This window comes from Nycticebus coucang, chromosome 14 (genome assembly GCF_027406575.1).
Source record: "Nycticebus coucang isolate mNycCou1 chromosome 14, mNycCou1.pri, whole genome shotgun sequence".
NCBI classification, from domain to species: Eukaryota; Metazoa; Chordata; class Mammalia; order Primates; family Lorisidae; genus Nycticebus; species Nycticebus coucang.
In genome coordinates this window covers 93078554-93099302 of record NC_069793.1, presented here as the reverse complement: position 1 = coordinate 93099302, position 20749 = coordinate 93078554, and the positions used below count along the sequence as shown (strand labels likewise).

Below are 20749 nucleotides of genomic sequence, written 5' to 3'. Positions count from 1 at the left end.
GTTCTTAATCTTTTTCTATAGAACTCAAGCAGAATTTGGGGCTCAGAAAACCACACCCCAAGGTGGTGCCCATAGCTCAGTTGCTAGGGCGCTGGCTACATACACTGAGGCTGGCGGGTTCAAACCTGGACTGGACCAGCTAAAACAACAATAACTGCAACAACAAAAAAATAGCCCGGCATTGTGGCGGGCACCTGTAGTCCCAGCTACTTGGGAGGCTGAGGCAAGAGAATTGCTTGGGCCCAGGAGTTTGAGGTTGCTGTGAGCTGTGACGCCACAGCCCTCTAATGAGGGTGACATAATGAGATTGTCTCAAAATAAAAAAAAGAAAAGAAATGGGAGAAGAAGCCTCAGTAACAAGGTTTCTCTCTGACTTACCTGCCCTGCTATCTGCTGTCCCTCATTCATCCTTGAGGAAGCCACAGAAACTACAACTCCCCTTCTCCAAGCAGGTCATAGAAACCAGAGCCGCTTTCTCACATTGGCCATAAAATATAAAAATAGTACTCTAACCTTCCCCCGCCCTTCTGTGTGAGGGTAGGCCATAAAGAAATTCTCTGAGCTATCTTGTTTGGTCGTAGGTCATAAGCCCCATTCCAGAAAGCTTGGCCCCATATCAGGAGGAAGGAATGCTGTACAGACAGGCCAGGAAGAACCTGAGCAGACTCTTCTGACTTACCCCACTCACTCCATCCCAATTACGTCATACCCTTTCTGTCCAGTCACATGGCTGTCCATTCTTCCTTGAACCCAACCATAAAAATGGATATTTTTCCCTCTATGTCTAGGTTTTCATTCTGAAGCTTCACATCTTGTGTAAAACTACCCTGTTTCCCTGAAAATAAGACATCCTCCGAAAATAAGACCTACTTACAGGAAAGATAAGACGTCCCCTGAAAATAAGACCTAGCGCATCTTTGGGAGCACACCTTAAAATAAGACACTGGGGAAACAGGGTATATTAAATAAATTCGTTATACTCTTCTCCCTAACCTGTCTTTTGTTATAAGAGTGTCAGCTGTGACTATTATGAAAGGAAAGAAAGGGATCAACACCTTTCCACTCCTACGCAGACATTTAGGACTTTTTTTTAGATAAGCCTTTGCCTATGTTCCCCAGAATATTCCCTACAGTAGTCTTACTTCTGGCCCTACAGCTCTAATACCTTTGTAGGAAATAAAGGATAGAGAATTATGAATTGCACATGTTGAGTACCAAAAAAATCATGCAAAGGAGCAAATTCTGCTGCACTGACAATATGGGACAGATTTATTCACCAGAAAAGCTGTCTGTCCCATGTGTTGCTGGCCAACATACTTTCTAAGTCCCAGAATTAATACCAAAGTGGTAAGAACAAATTTAAGGTCTTTCCCCGTTGCGTAGGTCTGGCACAAGACTTCCTGAATAAATCAATAGACAAATGAATAAACAACGTTACTGAGAGGATTGTTTTGATTTTGTCTCAGGCATCCCATAAAATCCTGCAAATTCAAGACACGGGGTTGACCCCTGTCCTCTCCATGTGTAAATGAGGAAGCATCTTCTAGGAAGAAATATAAACAGTAGTTCAATACTCAAGAGGTCTTACAGAAGTACAGGAGGAGCCTGCGAGTGACTAAACTATCAAATACTGTAGAAACAAAGTAATGAAGAAATGAAGAAAAAAAGTAATTTTTTGTTGCTTTATTAAATTTTTCCTCACAGAATTCTTAACAAAAATACCATGTCCCTGTAAATTCATTCAACAATAAAAGACTGTCTTTGTATAGGACATGGATCAAAAAAAGAGAACTGTGTTTCTGGATCTTAATACAACACCAAAATATTTAAAATTCTAAAAGATAAACTCAAACATCTTAAATTTTACTTCCCTTATACTTTCAATAATGCTGAAATTTTGATTGAGTATTGCATTCGTGGTGCTGTCTCTATTTTTTGTTCACAGGAACAAAGCCTATCATTCATTCTCTTGGTATCTAAAATATGTCTAAGTTTTAGATACATGATGCATTAATATATTTATATAAAAGACATTTTTCTGAGTTTTAAATAAATAAAAAGGTTAAGAAAATCAAGTAAGTATAAAAGTTAAAATTATAATGCATTTGAAAAATTAATTATACAGTGTAGACAAAGTTTTGGGTCTTCTTCATGAAAGGAATGTGCGAACTGTACCCTTGATGGTACCCCTACAGATGGGACATTTTCTTAGAGAAGGGGCACACTCTTTGCAGACTACTAGATGACCACAAGGAATAAACACGATGGACACTTGTTTATCCATGCACACTTTACACGTCCTTTCTTCCTGTAGTCTCCGCAATTGTTCTTCCATTGGTAGATCTAAGGAAAGAAAAGAATTTTTAATAAAGGCAATTTGCAGCTCCACCAATGAAAAACCAAGAAAATAAAAACAATGTTTTCTAGCGGTTTAAAGTGTTCATATTATTACCTGAAACATCTTCCATGGGAAGATACTTTATGTTCTGTTGTACTACGAGAGAAAAAGAAAAAGCATGACTACACCCAAAAAAAAAAAGTCAATACTTAGCCACAGAATATATTTTGTAACAGTTTAGACTTTGGCCTAAATACGCCCGTCAAGGCAACAACAATCTTTAAACTTTTTGCGTGATTAATATTTATAAATTAGTTTGGATTATTTTCAATAATTACATATTAATAGGAGCATATTTCCAATCAACCTAGAAAGTTCAAAAAAGTAATTTTCTAGTACTTACCATATAAATGCTGGTACAATGTGGGGTCAACTTTATATAAAGAGTTTTTGAATATGGTAGCTGCAATATTTCCTTTTACTAAAATAGTATCAATCAGTTCTCTTGCTTGTACAGACGTCTGTGTTTTCTGTTTAATACCATCATGTTCCCGTTCGTTAATCACTCTGGCGGTTAGAAGACTATCCAGGATTGGAATCACACAAGTCAGACGTTGGAAAAGTGCCATTCTGTTCTTCCGGATTAATGACAGATCATCTTTATAAAAAAGAACACAAAAACAAACATGTCCAAACTCTGCTTACAAACTTCCTTCATATAAGACAGAATAAAAACTACCTTTAATCAGTGAGGCCCCTCATCCCCTGTGCCTAATAATAATGGGGACTGATACTTGTATTAGGCTGAATACTTTCACTTCACAGATAAGAAAACAAGAGCCACAGTAAGGCAAGGAACCTGCCCAGGGGCATATAGCTTGTAAAAGTCAAACTAAGGCAATCTGGTGGCAGGCTATGGGCTTTCAACCACGTATAACTTAGAACCCAATAAAACTGAAATTTCAATTTAATCTGGTCAAACTGAGGAAAGGTAAAATCAGAGAATCAAAATATTTTTCCTTAAATTATCATTCTCCCATAAAATTTCTTTAAAATTCCATTTTAAGGGGAGGTGCCTGTGGCTCAAAGGAGTAGGGCGCCGGCCCCATATACCAGAGGTGGTGGGTTCAAACCTGGCCCCGGCCAAAAACTGCAAAAAAAAAAAAATAAAAAAATAAATAAAATAAAATAAAAAATACATAAATAAATAAAATAAAAAATAAAAAAAGCTAGGTAGAGAGATTTGTGAGGGTGGGCTGTGATATAATTCCCTTCTGCTATCCTGAAATCTCCAGTAAGAGCTTGTTGAAAGTTGTTAGGGGCACCAGGAGGGGCCACAGGATCATATTATTCTCCTTCTAGATCTAGATTTCGTATCTATTAGCAACATGCTTATATTCTGAAACTGCAATTTTATTATCTCTTTGAAATATGACTTACGAATATAAGTTTACTGGGTTCACTATCATATAGTTTACCATGATCCATATAGCTCTTTCTACCAAATAACTATTGACGGAAGTTAGGCTAGAGAAGAAAAACTGTTTTGAGAGAGATGATTGTTAGAGACATGATTGACACACTTCGTCAAGTAATAGGACAATAAATAGTACCATCTGAAAAAGAATAAAAAATGGTTCTTAGAAAGTCAAGGATAGAGACATACATTTGTTTTTTTGTTTTTTGTTTTTGAGACAGAGTCTCACTCTGTTGCCCTGGGTAGGGTGCTGTGGCGTCACAGCCCATGGTCACCTTAAACTCTTACACTCAAGTGATTATCTTGCCTCAGCTTCGCATGTAGCCGGGACTACAGGCACTGCCACAGTGTCTGACTGTTTTTGCTATTTTCAGTAGAGATGTGGTCTGTGATCTCTCTTTTGCTCAGGTTGATCTTGAACTCCTGAGCTCAGGTGATCCACCCACCTTTGCCTCCTAGAGTGCTAGGATTACAGGCGAGAGTTACTCACCTGGCCAAGACATAAATTTTGAAGATAACAGAAGCTCTGAGAATAAATGGGAAGAGGATCAAGACCTAGAATAGGGCTGGCGCGAGTGAATGCCCCATAAATATCTGTTGAACAACCAAGCCTTACTACTCTAACCTAAAGAACTGAAGAATAGACATTTAAAAGTAATAGTCAGAGGGACAGAGAATTAGAACTTAATATATGTGTTAAATTATCTATATTAGAGCAGCAGTAATATATTAGAAAGTAATAATATAATTTACACTTAATGTTGAAGTATATTAGGGTTTTTTGGGGTTTTTTTTGAGACAGAGTCTCACTGTGTTGCCCTAGGTAGAGTGCTGTGGTGTTACAGCTCACAGCAACCTCAAACTCTTGGGCTTAAGCGATCCTCTTGCCTCAGCCTCCCGAGTAGCTGGGACTACAGGTGCCCACCAGAACGCCCGGCTATTTTTTGGTTGTAGTTGTCATTGTTGTTTGGCAGGCCCAGGCTGGATTTGAACCCGTTAGTTCCAGTGTATGCAGCTGGCGCTCTAGCTGCTGAGCTACAGGTGCTGAGCCTCAAGTATATTAGTTTTTTAATCTACGATTTCAGTCTAATTATATTTAACTTAACTTATTTGAAATGCTAAGATTTCTTTTTCTTTTTTTTTTTTTTTATGTAGAGTCAGAGTTTCATTTTATCGCCCTCGGTAGAGTGCCGTGGCGTCACACAGCTCACAGCAACCTCCAACTCCTGGGCTTAAGTGATTCTCTTGCCTCAACCTCCCGAGTAGCTGGGACTACAGGCACCTGCCACACGCCTGGCTATTTTTTTGTTGCAGTTTGGCCGGGGCCAGGTTTGAATCTGCCACCCTCGGCATATGGGGCCAGCGCCCTGCTCAATGAGCCACAGGCGCCGCCCGAAATGCTTAAGATTTCTAAAATTTGATTGCTAGTAACTGGAAAACATCCCATTTCAAAGTCATAAACTGTATTCTGGCTTATAAATTGTGAAGATTTGAATATACCTTTAAAGCATATTATTATTTTATCATGGAAAAATTATCCTAAGTTGCCTCTTTATTGACATATCACTATTCTTGGGAAACTGTAAATTAACCTAAAGGCAAGTATTTTTATTCACTTGAACACAGACGATGTGTGGTGCCATGCTAGGTAATAGAGACAGAATAATAAGGCAGAGATACTATAGGCTCTTTTCTATAAGGTAAATTATTATACAGACGGGGCAAAAAAAGGACACACATTTTAAGAAGGTAAAAACTATATTACATTTTTAATCCTCAAGTCACATTTGACTTTTGAAATTACAAGAAACATTCAACATGACTTGTGTTCATCTTTTGTGATCAGTATATATTGACTATTATCATAATATTCAATAAACCAGAAGCTAGGTGGAGAGGTTTATGAGGGTGGGGCCTAGGGGCCCCATATACAGTTACAGATGTAAATTGCCATCTGTGATATAATTCCCTTCTGCTATCCCCTCTCCAGTAAGAGCTTTTTAAAAGTTACAGTCTGTTTTCAGCTATGTTGAAGGGATTTCTGGCCCATGCCCAGCTAAAAAGAGATCAGCATTTCTCTTGGTCTAGGCTAGAGTAATTATAGCAGTCAGAGCAGCAAGATGACAACGGTCAGGCCCAGGGGAGCAGTTTTTGTGCAGGTAGTAAGGCAAGAACAGTAGCAGACAAGACCAGGAAGGACGAACGTGGGTAACTTTCCTAATAGAATGTGAAACAGTATCGTGTGACCTGCCTAAATAAATGCAGTGGAGGGGAACTCACTTCTTGTGTGGTCAAGCAGAGGGCTTAATCCTAATGTGTACATCAGTTTATAGTCATAGGCTAAAACATACTGTTATGCTAATATTAAAATTAATAACTGTCCCTGATCCCTCCCTAATTTACAGCAAAGAGTAGTAAGCAACTAGCCTGGGATCAAAAATGTGCCCAGAATAACTGCACACAAAGTCAACTACCCAGAGAAAGTATCCAAACTAAGGAAAAACAAGAAATAATACTTTCTCTCAACATACATATTTTAAAATTGAATGAGCAACTCAAATGTATTTTATTGTGAACAAATTTTTTAGAATTTGAATTCAGAATACTAAATATAAGAAATCCGACTGGATTGACTGGATTGGTGAGCAAACGTTCATCACGTCCTCATTGACAGAGTGTTACCAGATCCTTACGGAAATAGAAACTGCATTAACAGACAGGCATACCTGATTCCTTTTCCTCGGTTGCTCTTTCTTTCTCCTCTTCTCTTATTTCATCTTCTGCATTAAGTAAATCGAATACAAGGTCATTGATGGTTTCATAATTCTCTCCAGTTGCTAGGATTTTGCTCTGAACTGTCTGCCTTACCAGGCTTCTACTAAAGCCCATTTCCAAAGTGGCTTTAACCACAGGGGTATTCATCATGACTGCATCTTCCGAATGGTCTTCTCCAGGTTTAAAATGAGTAACTATGAAACATAGAATTTAATACATATTAGGATAGTCTGTATGTTTTTTAAATTTAAAGTTATCACAATATTAAAAACATAAGATCCAGGACATGTATAAGTCCTATTTTCCATGAACTCTGTTAAATTGAAAATGATATCATGACTATCAGAATAAGAAAATGGAATATTGTGAGTAGACAGACAAAATACGCATTGTCTGTCTTAAGTGGATATATGTTTGTGAACAGAAAGAAACAGAATGTTTGCAGCCACCCCCCCCCACACTGGAATTTAGACTCCTTTTTGTCTGTATTGAATGGACACATGGGCTTTCTAAATCAAATACGTTTCAGGTATTTGTGACAGAAGCTAGAATCATCACTCACTCCTGTTAACTACATAGGCATCCTGCGATATTGCTCCCCTGCAGTGCATTTTCAACAGTGCAACTCTGGTGTCCTGAGGTTGTCTCACAGCAACCTCCAACTCTTGAGCTCAAGTGATCCTCTTGCCTCAGCCTCACTGGAACTCTAGGTTCCTGCCACAACACCCCCATTATTTTTTTTTTGTAGAGACAGAGTCTCACTTTATGGCCCTTGGTAGAGTGCTGTAGCCTCACACAGCTCACAGCAACCTCCAACTTCTGGGCTTAAGCGATTCTCTTGCCTAAGCCTCCCAAGTAGCTGGGACTACAGGCACCCGCCACAACACCCGGCTATTTTTTTGGTTGCAATTTGGCCAGGGCCGGGTTTGAACCCGCCACCCTCGGTATATGGGGCCGGCGCCCTACCGACTGAGCCACAGGCACCGCCCAACACCCCCGTTATTTTTAGAGACAGGGTCTCACTCTTGCTCAGAGCTGATTTCAAACTCCTGAACTCAGGGAATTCACCTGCCTCGGCCACCCAGACTGCTAGCATTACAGGCGTGAGCCACCATGCCTGGCTCCAGGATGTCTTTAAAAAACACAAACGGGACTGCATCGTACTCCTTAAATTCCATCCACAATTCCACTGCTCTTAGGCTAAAATCTAAAATGTAACTGTGGCTCACAAGTTCTCACACAATCTGCATCCTGCTTCCCTCTTCAGCCTCATCCCATTTACTCATGCGCATTCTGCACTGTAGCCTGGAAGTCACAAACTGATGCTCTGGTGTCAAGTTCTGCCTGCAACAATGACCATTTTTGGAGTTGGCCAGATTCACTCACTTATCTGTTTGCAACTCCTGCTGTTGACAGAATTTTGTTCAGTTCTTCAAAAGTGCCTGTTCCTTCTATGCTTTTCCATCTGCCTAGAATGTTGTTTTCCTTCCTTTGTCACTTGGTTACCTCTTACTCTTCTCTTGGGCTCTCTGCTAACACAAACGCTTCCTCCAGAAAGCCTTGCCTGACCCTCCGAGTCTGAGTTCATTGTCCTGCCTGCATGCTTACATCACATTCCACCTTCCCTGCCATACCGCTTTCTCCTGTGTATTTGCATCCCTTAGATTATTAGCTCAGGAGGCCAGGCATTAGGTTTATCTTGTTCTCTATTCTTTCCTCTGAACACTGGATACACAATTAATACTTATTGAATTGAATCTGAGAAGACTGTTCAAACACTGGCTCTATTGCCTTTTAGGTTAAAGCTGGTAGAAAAGTTACTTAGCCTCTCTGAGCCTTGGGGTCAGTATAAATAACAGGAATGATATTTTCTATCCTCTCTATTCCACAGAAAGAATACGTGAGCAGTCTAATATAGGGTAGATCTGTTTCTGCACTGGCCTGAGAACAAGGTTAGGCCAGATGTGCTTAGTTTGTTAAAACTATAGATGCCCAAGGGCAGACGTGATGGCTGACACCTGTAATCCTAGCGCTCTGGGAAGCCGAGGTGGGTGGATTGCCTGAGCTCACAGGATCGAGCCCAGCCTAAGTCAGAGCGAGACCTCAGCTTTAAAAATAGCCAGGTGTTGTGGCAGGTGCCTGTAATCCCAGCTATTCGGGAGGCTAAGGGAAGAGAATCACTTGAGCCCAAGAGTTTGAGGTTAAAAAAAAAAAAAAAAAAAAAGAGTTTGAGGTTGCTGTGAGCCATGACATCAAGGCACTCTACTGAGGGGGACAAAGTAAGACCGTCTCCCCCACCAAAAAAAAAAAAAATTACAGATGTCCAAGCCCCACCCTTAGGTACTCTGATTCAATTCAATAGGTCTGGAGCAGAAACTAGAAATCTGTAATATTTTTTAAAGTTCTCCAGGCAACTCTGGTATGCACTGAAGTTTGAGAAATACCAACACAGTATATTTGAAAATGCATTATAAATTATAAATCAATAAAAATGTATATTGTTATCAACTTTCAATGCTAATAGTACCAAATTTAAATGTAGTAATTATCATTGTACTTACTGGGTGACTCTACATTTTCACCTTCAGGAGTGTCTGATGTGGATAGCAGCTGCAGAAAAAAGGCATATAAGTTAAAATGTAAATTCTTATCTTGCCCATTGCAATAAAAATGAGTCAACAAACGTATTTATTCAATGTATTGCCAAATGAGTTGCTTACTGGCAAAATAATTTTTTTAAGCCAAAAGCAATAGTTCGTATTTCATTCGACAGTTATTCCCAAAGCCATAAACTCATAGAGTTTGTGTGCGTGTGTGTGTGTATTAACAAATAAAATTCAATTTCATTAAGGCAGACTACACCTTTTCAGTGATCTATGAGACAGTCATTTTTCCTTTTATCCACAGATCTTACTCTCCCTGGGTTATCTTCAGAGATAAGTTGGACCATATGTCAGTACCACTGACCATGGCTGGGAAGTATTTGACCATCAAACTACCACACATATAAGTTCTTATTTGCTTGTTCAAGAAAATTAGAAAGAATAATAAAATTCTCTTTCTCAAATTCTTTGGAAAAAATTACTATCTAGTAAAACTATTCCCAGTTTTTTTTCCCCTCGGATAGTTTAATTTATTGCAACCCAATTGGATGAACGCTTGAAGAGAAACCTAACAAGTATTATTGTTAGGTTGTTAATTATGAATCTTTCCTCCAAAGAATAGTAATTTCTAATATCACATCGGGTTTTATTAAAAAATACATTTTTTAAACAACTCTTTGTCTTTTCCTTAAAATAGCACTCTCTGTAATTATCAGAAAATAAGTTCTCTGCTGGTAACCAATTATTTATTTATTTTTTAATTTATTATTATTTTTTTTTAGAGAGACAGAGTCTCACTTTATCGCCCTCAGTACAGTGCCATGACATCACAGCTCACAGTAACCTCCAGCTCCTGGGCTTAGGTGATTCTCTTGCCTCAGCCTCCTTGGTAGCTGGGACCACAGGCACCTGCCACAACGCCCGGCTATTTTGTTGTTGTTGTTGCAGTTTGGTTGGGGCCGGGCTTCAACCCGCCACCCTCGGTCTATGGGGCTGGCGCCCTACCCACTGAGCCACGGGTGCCACCTGGTAACCAATTATTTAAAAGAAGACTTTTCCCTACCTACCTGTTCAAGTAGGTGAGGGTAACTGGCTTGAATGAGACTGATGAACTCCTGTCCTTTAATTCTTATCAAGTACTCACACCTAGAATGTGAACAAAATTAAGTCTGGGGGTTATTTATAAAAGTAAAATCAAAATTTAATAATATAAACTCTTCATCTCTAGATGCTTATCCCATTTCAAATCTGGTTGAGTGCTTGCCCCACATCACATAATCATTTAAGATCACTGATTCTAAACTTAAACGCTTGAAAAATTTAATAAATAATGATAATAATTACTACATTTAAATTGAACTTTTGGTACTACTAATATGGAAAGTTGATAATAATATACATTTTTATTGATTTATAATGCGTTTTCAAATAGACTGTGTTGGTATTTCTCAAACTTCAGTGGGAACTGATCCTCTTGTATTTCTTTAAAAAAACTTTTTTTGTAACTAACTCCTCAGTGTCCTATGATAGAATTCAGATTTATGTGTATGTGAAGTTTTAATTTATTTTTTAAGAGGCTTTTCACAGTTAACATGAATTTTGAGTTACTACTTGTACCTTTTCATATTTTGCAAAATTAATCTTATTATTTTATATTTACCAGGATATGCACACTTATTATGCTTCAGCTAATTTTAAAAAGCCCTATATGTTTATCTTAATTTGAGCAGAGCTAATCCACCCAATCGTGGATTGGTAAATGTTTCAAATGAGTATAAACACGCATATAACCACTTCACTGTTTATTTAGCCTATGGGGAATGGTCAGAGATCGGGCAGTGACAGGCAAGTTGATAGAAGCAAGAAGCAGCCCGTAATTAGTAATCTGCCAAGGCTGACGTGGGTAAGGATCAGAAGCTGTGGGGCTAGTGGAGGCTGCCTGCACTCAGGGCTCTCTGCTGCTCTCTTCCCCTATTCTGAGATTCCTTTAAAAACTCCCTGATGCATTCCATTAATAACAAAGGAAATACAGACATTAATAATAGAGAACGTGGGAGCAGGTAGAAAGCTCCCTAAATAAATGACACTTCTCATCTCCATGGTAATTTTATAAGCTGGAAATGTACAAAGAGAGACAAGAAAGAAAGAGAGGGTAAACTGAACACATTTCCAACGTCAGATCTTGGCAAGGTTGGCAACTCCTAGATAACATACATACCAAGGGTAAGGACAAAACAAAATCATGACCCTACCAAAGCACATTTACCATTTAATATTCACAAAATTACCACAATGAAAAGCTAACCACCATGCCCAAAGCACTTTTTAAAAAAAACCTAAGTATTCTTTGCAATCCTTACAATTTTTTAAATCTGCACTAATTAGGGAGCACAAAGTTGATATAAATGAATGTTTAGTAATCAACATTAAATTATACTAAGGTTTTGACTATGAAAAGTGTAATGATAGGCTGCTTGATTTAGGTGAAAAAGGAGAGTATAAAAGTGGACAGAATAATCAAAAGGGTAAGATAGGACAATAAAATACCATGTGGTGATTAGAACAGATGAATCTAAGCAGAGATAAAATAAATACAGAATAAATAAATTTTGGACCATGTTTACCCCGACCATGCATTATACTACCGCCAGCTACCTCGCATTTCTGATCTCCCTTACTCTGCTCTCCTTTTTATTTTTATCCATGGCACTTATCTCCCAACATGCTACATAACTTAAGTTTTTATGGTCAGAGGTAAAAACTGTCCTGCTATAAAACAACCTTTTGAGACCAAGGGTCCTTGTCTTGTTCAACTGAGTATTTTACACCCCTAGAATAGGGCCTGAAACAAGTGATCCGTTAAAAATACTGGATATAGAATGAATGGAAATATGTCCAAGACACATGTTGACCAAAAAAAGTTTCAAAACTATAATACCTAATTTATGTAAAACTGTGTATGTTTATTTTTATATTTACATATGCATAGAGAGATATCTGGAGGGATGTTCACTAAAATGGTAACCATGGTCATCTTTTAGTAGTGAGATTTCTAGACATTTTGATTTTCTTTCTTTGTACTTTTCTATACTGTGAGACTTCATTTACATAATGAACATGTATTATTTTAAAATATACATAATATACCTAATTTATATTACTTGTAAAAATCAAACAAAAAAATCCCAAATCCATTTCTTCCTTGTATTTTTTTTTTTTTCCTTTGAGACAAAGTCTCACTCTGTTGTCCTGGGTGGAGGGCCATGCTGTGGTGTCACAGCTCACAGCAAACTCAAACTCTTATGCTCAAGAGATTCTCTTGGCTCAGGCTCCCCAGTAGCTGGGACTACAGGTGGCCACCACAACTCCTGGCTAGTTTTTCTATCTTTAGTAGAGATGGGGTCTTGCTCTTGCTCAGGCTAGTCTCTAACTCTTGAGCTCAGATGATCCTCCTCCCACCTTGGCTTCCAGAGTGCTAGGATTACAAGTGTGAACCGCCATGCCCAGCCTCTTCTTTGTCTGAAATCCATGAAAACCTTTCAATAATTGTTTTCCTAAGGAATCCATCCTAAATTTACCCATGAAAGTGTTTTTGAAACGAAGGCAGAATAAAGTAACAGCTGATTGATTACCAGACGAACAGGTGTAACCCCACCTCATGATAATCAGGAAAATTTGCAAAGAGAATTTCAAAACAATTACCTTGGAAACCACTTGGCATGTTCCACCCATGGATCATCTCCCGATTCCCAACACCTTAGTCCACCATCACAGCAAAAGCATTTGACATCATCACTGTGGCCTACAATAAATTTTGGACCAAAACTTAGGAATGGATATATTTTGCCCGCTAAAATGTTGAGACAAAACATGTTGAATTTTTTAAATTATCAGATTAAGTTTCTTACCCATATAATAAAAACCTGCACTTGCGAGCTGCTCAGGATAAACCAGAACGCTAGAGGGCCAGTTGCAGAATGTTTTAACCCGGGCTGCAAGCGTCTGCATGCTCAGATTAGAAACAGCATATCTTGAAGTGTCTCGAAGCTGATTTTCTACAAACGGGCAATTAGGAAAATGTTTCTGGTGTTCTGACATAGCATCATCCTTCGGTTCCCAGTTGCTCAATTTTCCACCACAGGCAAAACAAGCTACTCTATCTCCAGGTCCAATGTAGTAAAAGCCTGCTTTTGCCAGATCTCTTGGTGACAGAAAGGTCAACGGCCACATCTGGTAAGTGAGCAATCTGGCCTTTTCAGTATTCATGGAACAGTGAGAGGGACTTGTCCTCAAAGCAGAAAGGTCTTGATTTGCTGTGGAGTTCACAGGACTTGATGGAAAGCTTGCATACGAGCCACTGAGATAGCCACTGTTTTCCCAACTTGGAAGTAAAGAATGTGTCGGATTTGTTACTGAAGAAGGAAAAGTAGGCTGAAAAGTAGCTTCCACATGGTTCGGTGAACTTAGATTCCGAACAAAACTGCAGCTAGGATACAACTTTTTATGCTTTTCAATAGGATTGTCTCCTCGTTTCCAGTTATCCAACATCAGGCCGCAACAGAAGCATTTGACCTTGTCATTCACACCCGTGTAATAAAAACCAGCTCGAGCAAGACTCCTTTCTGAGACAGGAACACCGGCGGGGAAAGTCGAATATGTAGACATTCTGTACAGTTCACATGAAAAGTCATACTTCAATTCAAACACGTTGGCGCTTTTCATCAAATTTGATAAGAATGTACTATTTTCTACTATGTTCATAGTGAAATGGATGGGGGGAAGGGACTAGCCTTTCTCTGGGGAGGTAGTTTTGTGCATGGCTTTTGCTTTTATTAGTTTTAGTACTAAGTGGAACACTTAGAATGAGAAACTTTCATCTTTTTTCTACTAGGCATTTAGGGTTTAAGCCTGCAGAGATTTTAAATCCTGCGCCAACACGTCTGAAGAGGGGAATCTAAAAGGGGGAGTCTGCGCCAGTCGCGGCTTTGTACCATCTTTATACACACACTGTAAACCTGTGGCGAAAATCAACCCTCCATAGAACCTACAGTGTTTTAGGTGGTCAGGAGGCCCTTGAGTGTCAAGCGTCTCCTAGGTTGGTCACCTTCTCCAGGCCACAAGAATACTGCAGTGGGACTCAGCCAACCCAGAGATAAAATGGGGAGCTATGCTCCACAGGCACCCCCACAGCAAAAATAGTCAAATCATGTTTATTTTGCTTTTTGGAAATTGTGAAGTTTTGGTAGCCAGAAAAAAACAGTGTAAGACCTATCTCAAAAGGGGAAAACAAGGCATTACCGTATTTCACTGATCGTAAGATGCCTGTTTGAATAACTTTGTTATTGAGAGGTAGCTTATAATTAATGGCATATCATTTTTAATTAGCAGCATTGTTACATTTTTCTTAGAGGTACATAAAATACTGGTGTGATTTATAATTGATGACATCTTAGATTCAGTGAAATATGGCATACCCCCAATTTTTTCCAAATTATTACTTGTTTTCCTACAATCATTTTAACACAGAGAAAAAAAATCTATTGCTTTCCCTCAAAACAAAGAGCTTAAGTAGCAACAGAATTGGCTGACATATCTTAAAACTTGATTTCAAGATTTATTAAGTAGCTGTGAAAAATTTTAGAGATCATTAATTAAATTTAAAAAAAGATTTAGTAAGTAATAGTAACTTCCGTAGAGGTCAGTAGGAACATGGTTTCGTTTAGTCACAGTGATCTTAAAAAATTAAACATTCTATTTAAATAAATTATTAGAGATTAATTTATTGGTTAATTTTGTCTTTTGGACTCAGCTTCACGCTGTTGAAGTTATTCAATGTTACAGTATTTTCATTCTGATAATATAATTGGCTAGAACTCAGAAATGTCCTTTATGATTATAGTAGATAATAGGAGCTACAAATAGAGATTCTGCCACACTGCTAACAGCAAAGTAGAACTTCATTACTGTATTCAGATTATTTTTAGAAAAACAGAATCATGATACACATTATGTTTCCTGGTTTAAAAAATTCTTAAGATAATTTAGATACAGCTATGAAATAATGAAACTTTCAAAGTCTTTTTTATTTTTGTCTCCTTCAAAGAACATTGTAGAGTTACTCAATCACCTGCTAAAAACACTTTTGAATTTTTTTTTCTGTTTCTAGAGCCAACATAAAATTTTCTCTTATGAAAATAAATTTATTTTTTAGAAAAGTCAAGAGTCACCAAGTGCCAAGCATACACCGGCATAGATTTGAACCAGAATTTGTGATGACAAAATAAAAAAATAGATAAATTAACCTTACCATTTGCATAGTAGAGATCTTCTCAAAATCGGAATTTCTCCATTATGTCTTACTAGCCATTAGGAAAGAGGCTCTGTGTTGGCGACACTGCCAAAGACCAGTAAACAAGTCCTTGCAGTTTTCCACTAGAGATTTGCAAGCAAGATTTTCTGGATCTCACAGATGTTGGGGTTTTCTACTGCAGACTTCAACCCTTTGTTTCAAGGTGGCAAGAGAACTATCGCAACTCATTACCACTGAGTATTTCCCTCAAAGGTTAAGTTATTGGGTCTTCTAACTTCATTATTCCTTTCACTGGCCAAAAAGTTTATATACTGTTACAATAATCTCTGTATTCATCATTGTCCTTGTATGAATTTTCAGTTACAAAAATGTTGCCATTCAGCCACCATTCACATTCTCATCATTCTCGGAGATAATAGACCATTTGAACATACTAAATTTTAGGCTTTGAAAATATCAATGATCTTGTAAATGAGTAGGTGATTTCTTCACCATTCATCACATTTATCTTTGTTGTATTTTAAATTTGTTGTCTCTAATGAAAAGGTTTGTTCTTGAGATTCTTTGTCATTGCATAAGTCTTTTAACATGTCATAGGTTTTATCTGCATATTTCTCTAATTTTGCAGTAGATTGAATATTAACTCTTTGTTCTAGATGATTGTCACTCATTTTTAAATCTTTGTCAAACACAGGTACAGTTTTATATTACACACAGCAGCCAGTGGTAGACTGCCTATCTATCTTGGAAAAAAGTGCTTCAGTAATATTTCTGAGCTATAATCACTTCTGTATTTCCACAAATCAAATCCAAAATCAAATGCTTTACAGTTACAGTTCATTTAACTAGACTGTATTTTTTTTTAATTAACTTTCTTTGGATAGTAGAGCAAATCACTAGCTAACAATTAATTTGGTTATTCATGCACAAAACTACCTCCCGAGATTAGACTAAGTCCCTTTTAAGGATTTTAGGCTTCCATTTTGGATGTTGTGAACTACAGAAGAAACAGAAAAAAAAACTAGAAGAAGGTCGTCTCCTTTATAAATCTGTTTAAAAAAAAAAAAACAAATTTTTAAAACTCAAATAATTTACAGACGTTTACCCAATGACTTTAAAAAAAATTTTCTCCCAAATAGAGTGGTGGTGTTTTCTGATTGTCTGACATGTACAAGGTGCTTTACTACACATGGGAGAGGCCAAGAAATCCTAAGCGGGGATCAGAAGTCTCAAACTAGTGGCCAGTAAACTTACTACATTTCGTTTGCATAGAATTGCAGTAACATATTTCACTACCTTTTTGAACTTTTTATTCTGAACTGAATTTATACTTAGAGCAGACTTATACAAATAATACTCTGCATTCACCTCCCCAAGGCTTACCTTTTACATAACCATAGTACAATGATAGAAACTAGAAAATTAACATTCATACACTGCTGTTCATTAATCTATATGCCTTATTCGAATTCTACCAGTTTTCCAAATAAGTTTTTTCTTGGACCACAATATTTATTAAGTCTTATAGCTAATTCCCCACATTTTTAAATGCCAGAGATGCCCCATAACATTCTAAATCCTAAGCTTCTCTTGAAAAATCAGAAGATGTAGCAACCGCTGGGCCTGTGTTCCTGGCAAGGCAGTAATCAGCTAGAGTTGAACAGCAGCTGTCCCTCTGGAAAGGGCACATGCTCTCCATTGCGTCCCTGCACTTTGACCTCCTGATAAGACCAACTCTTCTGTTAATCTCTGCTGGCAGTACCAGTCTAGCACCAACAGTTGCTAAGTGTCACCTAACTGGCACTATCGTTTTTCTTACAGTAGAATTACAAGGAAAGTGGAATTATTAAAACACTCACGTCTATCAAAAGTAACAAAAATGATAGGCACATAAAGAGGAACAGATATTTTGAGTAAAGTGAGAGAACTATATTTGTGGAAAAGAAGAGTGTTCCTTTATATCCAATACATAGGCAGAGTATGCTTCTGTTTAGAACAGACACCCACAGCGTGCTCCTTTACAGCCCCTGGCTGGCCTTAGTAAGCGCTTGAGTCTGCAAACCCCTTATACAGATCTTACCCTAAAGAAGCTTTGGTGTGAAAATAAGGCACACATTTGTGGAAACGTAGACAACAATGATACAATAAATACACAGAAAATTGCCAAGACGTCACAAGACGTCAATGCTGAATCAGGTCGACTTCTGTCCTAACCATTTCCAACACCCAGACTTCCGAAGGCTGCTGGAGAGAACCCCAGCCTGCAGACTGGGACTGGCATCTCTTCAGACTCCACTTGGCCGGCCCTTCACATTCTGGGCAATTCTACTTAGCCCTGCTCAGCGACCTAGTCCACTGCCCTGTGCAGCTCTTCTAAACCTGCAGCACCTTCCTCAAATTTCTCCCCCGCTACGCACCATCTCATTTTCAGCTGGTCACTTTGCCTTCTAATTTTGAAAGAAAAGAGAGATCACTGAGCCATAATCCTTTCACATCCTCACATCCACACCTTAGTTGCTGCCTCAGTTAAAGACTCGACCTTTCACGTGATCCCATCCTCTCTCACCACCTCAGAAAAGTTTATCTTAACTTTTCAAGGAAAACAAACAAAAAATATCTTCTTTCAACCCCACTTTGCACTGTAGCAACTACCCTATACTGCACCTTCCCTTTGCAGCCACACAAGTTAAACCTGAATCTCTCGTTTATGTCTCCACCTTCACCTCTCTTATTTACTCCTTATCCAGCACCACTCACAATGTACTCTTCAAATGAATAATACCAATGGCTCCTTTGACAAAACCAATGGAAATTTTTGCATCTGGGGCCGGGGCCGCTTCCTCTCAGAAATGCTCTGTTCCCTTGGCTTCTCTGATAACTATGCTCTCGGAGTTCCTCTTTCCTGTCTAGCGGTTCCTTCTCAGACTGGCTCAGGTCCACAGCCTCTTATCCTCTGCCTCTATTATTTACTCTATTGAGCGGGTAACCTCCCTAATCCCAGGTTGTTTGGTGTTCTCCTCTTGGACAAACAGCATATTCATCTCTCTGACATTGGAGGGTAAGTGTGCCTTTTCTTTCTGGCACCTCCTAGGCAATAAACACTTGAAGAACAGGAACTATTTTTCGTCTCTTGAACAGCTCTCCAGCACACAGCATCCACAGAGCTTGGCACACCGTAGACGTTAAAACTTGTGAGCCAGACATGGTGCCTTGCACCTGTCATATTAGCTACTCTGGAGGCTGAGTCAGGAGGATCACTTGAACCCAGGTGTTCAAGGCTGCAGTGAGCTCTGATCACACCGTATGAGCTCCAGCTGTGTGACAGAGCAAGCTTTTGTCTCAAAATGAATGAATAAAACAAGACCAGGCACAGAGGCTTATGTCTGTAATCCCAGAACTCTGGGAGGCCAAGCCAGGAGAACTGCTTAAGGTCAGGAGTTTGAGATCAGCCTGGGAAATATAGAGAGACTCTGTCTCTAAAAATAAAAAAATAATTAGCCCAGTATGGTGGCATGTGCCCATATGCCCAGCTATTTGGGATGCTGAGGTAGGAGGATTGCAACAGCCCAGGAGTTCAAGGTTCAATGAGCTATGACTGTGCCACTGCGCTCCAGCCTGGGTACCTTGTCCTTAAACAAACAAACAAACAAAAAACTGAAAAAAACTCATGAAGAAGTAAATGTTAGCAAACTCGATTGAGCCCTTCCCAATCCCAGAACCCCCTCCCTCAACAATTTTCATTAATGTTTACAAAGTCTGCTCAGTGATGGTTTAATACAGGCTTTGGAGTCAAGATATCTTGGAAGCCCAGTCCCAATCAGTCCCCCTTTAATAGAAGTATGACCTTGGGCAAATAAATCTCCAGGAGCCTCAGTTTGCTCACTGTGACATGGAAATAACTGTGGCACCTGCTTCTTAAGGTTGAGATTAAGAAACAAAAAGAATGTTTGTAGTCTTCGGAGAGCAACCTGGCATGTCGCAGACAGCAACACTTACTGTTAGCAATAAATAATAAGGAAAGTGCATATTATTGTTGCCTTAGCATCAAGAGGTAAGAGCCCAACTGATGACTGAGGTAAGAGCCCAACTGACTCAACTAAGAGCCCTGCTGAATTTCCACTCTGAGAAAACAACCAAAAATCTGGTTTTGCTATCCCTTGGAAACATTCTCCCATTTGTTCATTAAACATTTTACTGAGTCCTGACTGGGCCCAAGTGCAACTTTAGGTTCTGTCCTGAAGCTTTCTTGACTCCTGCAAACACCCGGAGATACTTCTTGGCAATCGAACTAAAACGTCAAAGCTTCACTATTCCACCGACTCACCGTAAAAATAAACAGAATTGCAAAAAATAATAAGTACAATAGAATGGAGCTCCGATGTGCGTCTCTGGACCCCCGAGCGGCGTCTGTCACCGCGCCCCGCCCGCGCCTGCTGTCCCTTGCAGCTGCCCCGAGCGCCCCCCGCCCGGCAGGTGCGCCCCCGCGGGCAGCGCGCGCACCAGCGCTCACTCACCTGCGCGTGCGCACGAGCTCGCCCAGCGCGGCCCTCGTCGCCCACCTGCTGCCCGGAGGCCGGCGCGCACCGGCGAGGGCGAATCTTCCCAAGGGACGCTTGTCGCGGGGCTTGTCCCGTGCGGGCGCGACTCTCGCGCGGCCTTTTAAAGCCCCGGGCTGCGCACAGTCCGGGCGGCGCCACTCCCCGCGCTTTGCATGGCGCTGGTGCTTTCCTTCTAGAACTTAGGGGAACTCCAGGGGCAAAACCCACTCACACTTCCGCTTAGTTGGCGGCCTGGCAAACCCGCCGGGGGATTTCCATGACCCCGAAGGCGTGACTCTTCACCGTGGCACATCCGCGTGGCATTTACAAGGCGAGACCTTTGTTTCCTTGTGCATGGGGCAGAGGGAGTCTTGATAACCAATCAAAAGATGATCATTACTGGAAAGGCCCCCCCACCCTTGCCACTTTACAGATGAAAAGGTTAGGTTTCCGGTCTCCTACCATAGCGACGTTAAGTTCAGCGTTTGAAAAAAAAAAGGAAGAAAGAAAAAAAACACTGAAATCTTTATGATTATTTTTACTTTGGGTTCTGGTCAAGGAAGTGAGAGATGAAAGGGGTTTGTCAAAAAATAGTATGTGGGTCTCCTTTTTAGTTTATTTTTACTATTTTAAAGTTTGGAATTAATCTTAGAGGTTTTTCGCTGGGGCTGGGTTTGAACCCGCCACCTCCAGCATATGGGGCTGGCG

General features: G+C 39.6%; 1 protein-coding gene across 3 annotated transcripts; it reads right to left on the bottom strand.

Annotated features, from left to right (window-relative positions):
- Nucleotides 1–1668: 1668 nt before the first annotated feature.
- On the bottom strand, nucleotides 1669–20329 carry BIRC3 (baculoviral IAP repeat containing 3). Of its 3 annotated transcripts, XM_053560143.1 has the most exons (10): nucleotides 20018–20328; nucleotides 15501–16552; nucleotides 13102–13859; nucleotides 12896–12995; nucleotides 10261–10339; nucleotides 9152–9200; nucleotides 6542–6784; nucleotides 2742–2996; nucleotides 2453–2494; nucleotides 1669–2343 (listed from the first exon to the last, which is right to left on the bottom strand). In XM_053560143.1, the coding sequence occupies exons 3-10, from the start codon at nucleotides 13856–13858 to the stop codon at nucleotides 2150–2152; spliced, it is 1719 nt and encodes a 572-aa protein (XP_053416118.1). In that variant the 5' UTR covers nucleotide 13859; nucleotides 15501–16552; nucleotides 20018–20328; the 3' UTR covers nucleotides 1669–2149. The 3 variants fall into 3 exon arrangements, with proteins under 3 accessions (XP_053416118.1, XP_053416117.1, XP_053416120.1); XM_053560142.1 differs by having other exon boundaries at nucleotides 13102–16552; nucleotides 20018–20329; XM_053560145.1 differs by lacking the exon at nucleotides 15501–16552.
- Between the last annotated feature and the right edge of the window lie 420 nt (nucleotides 20330–20749).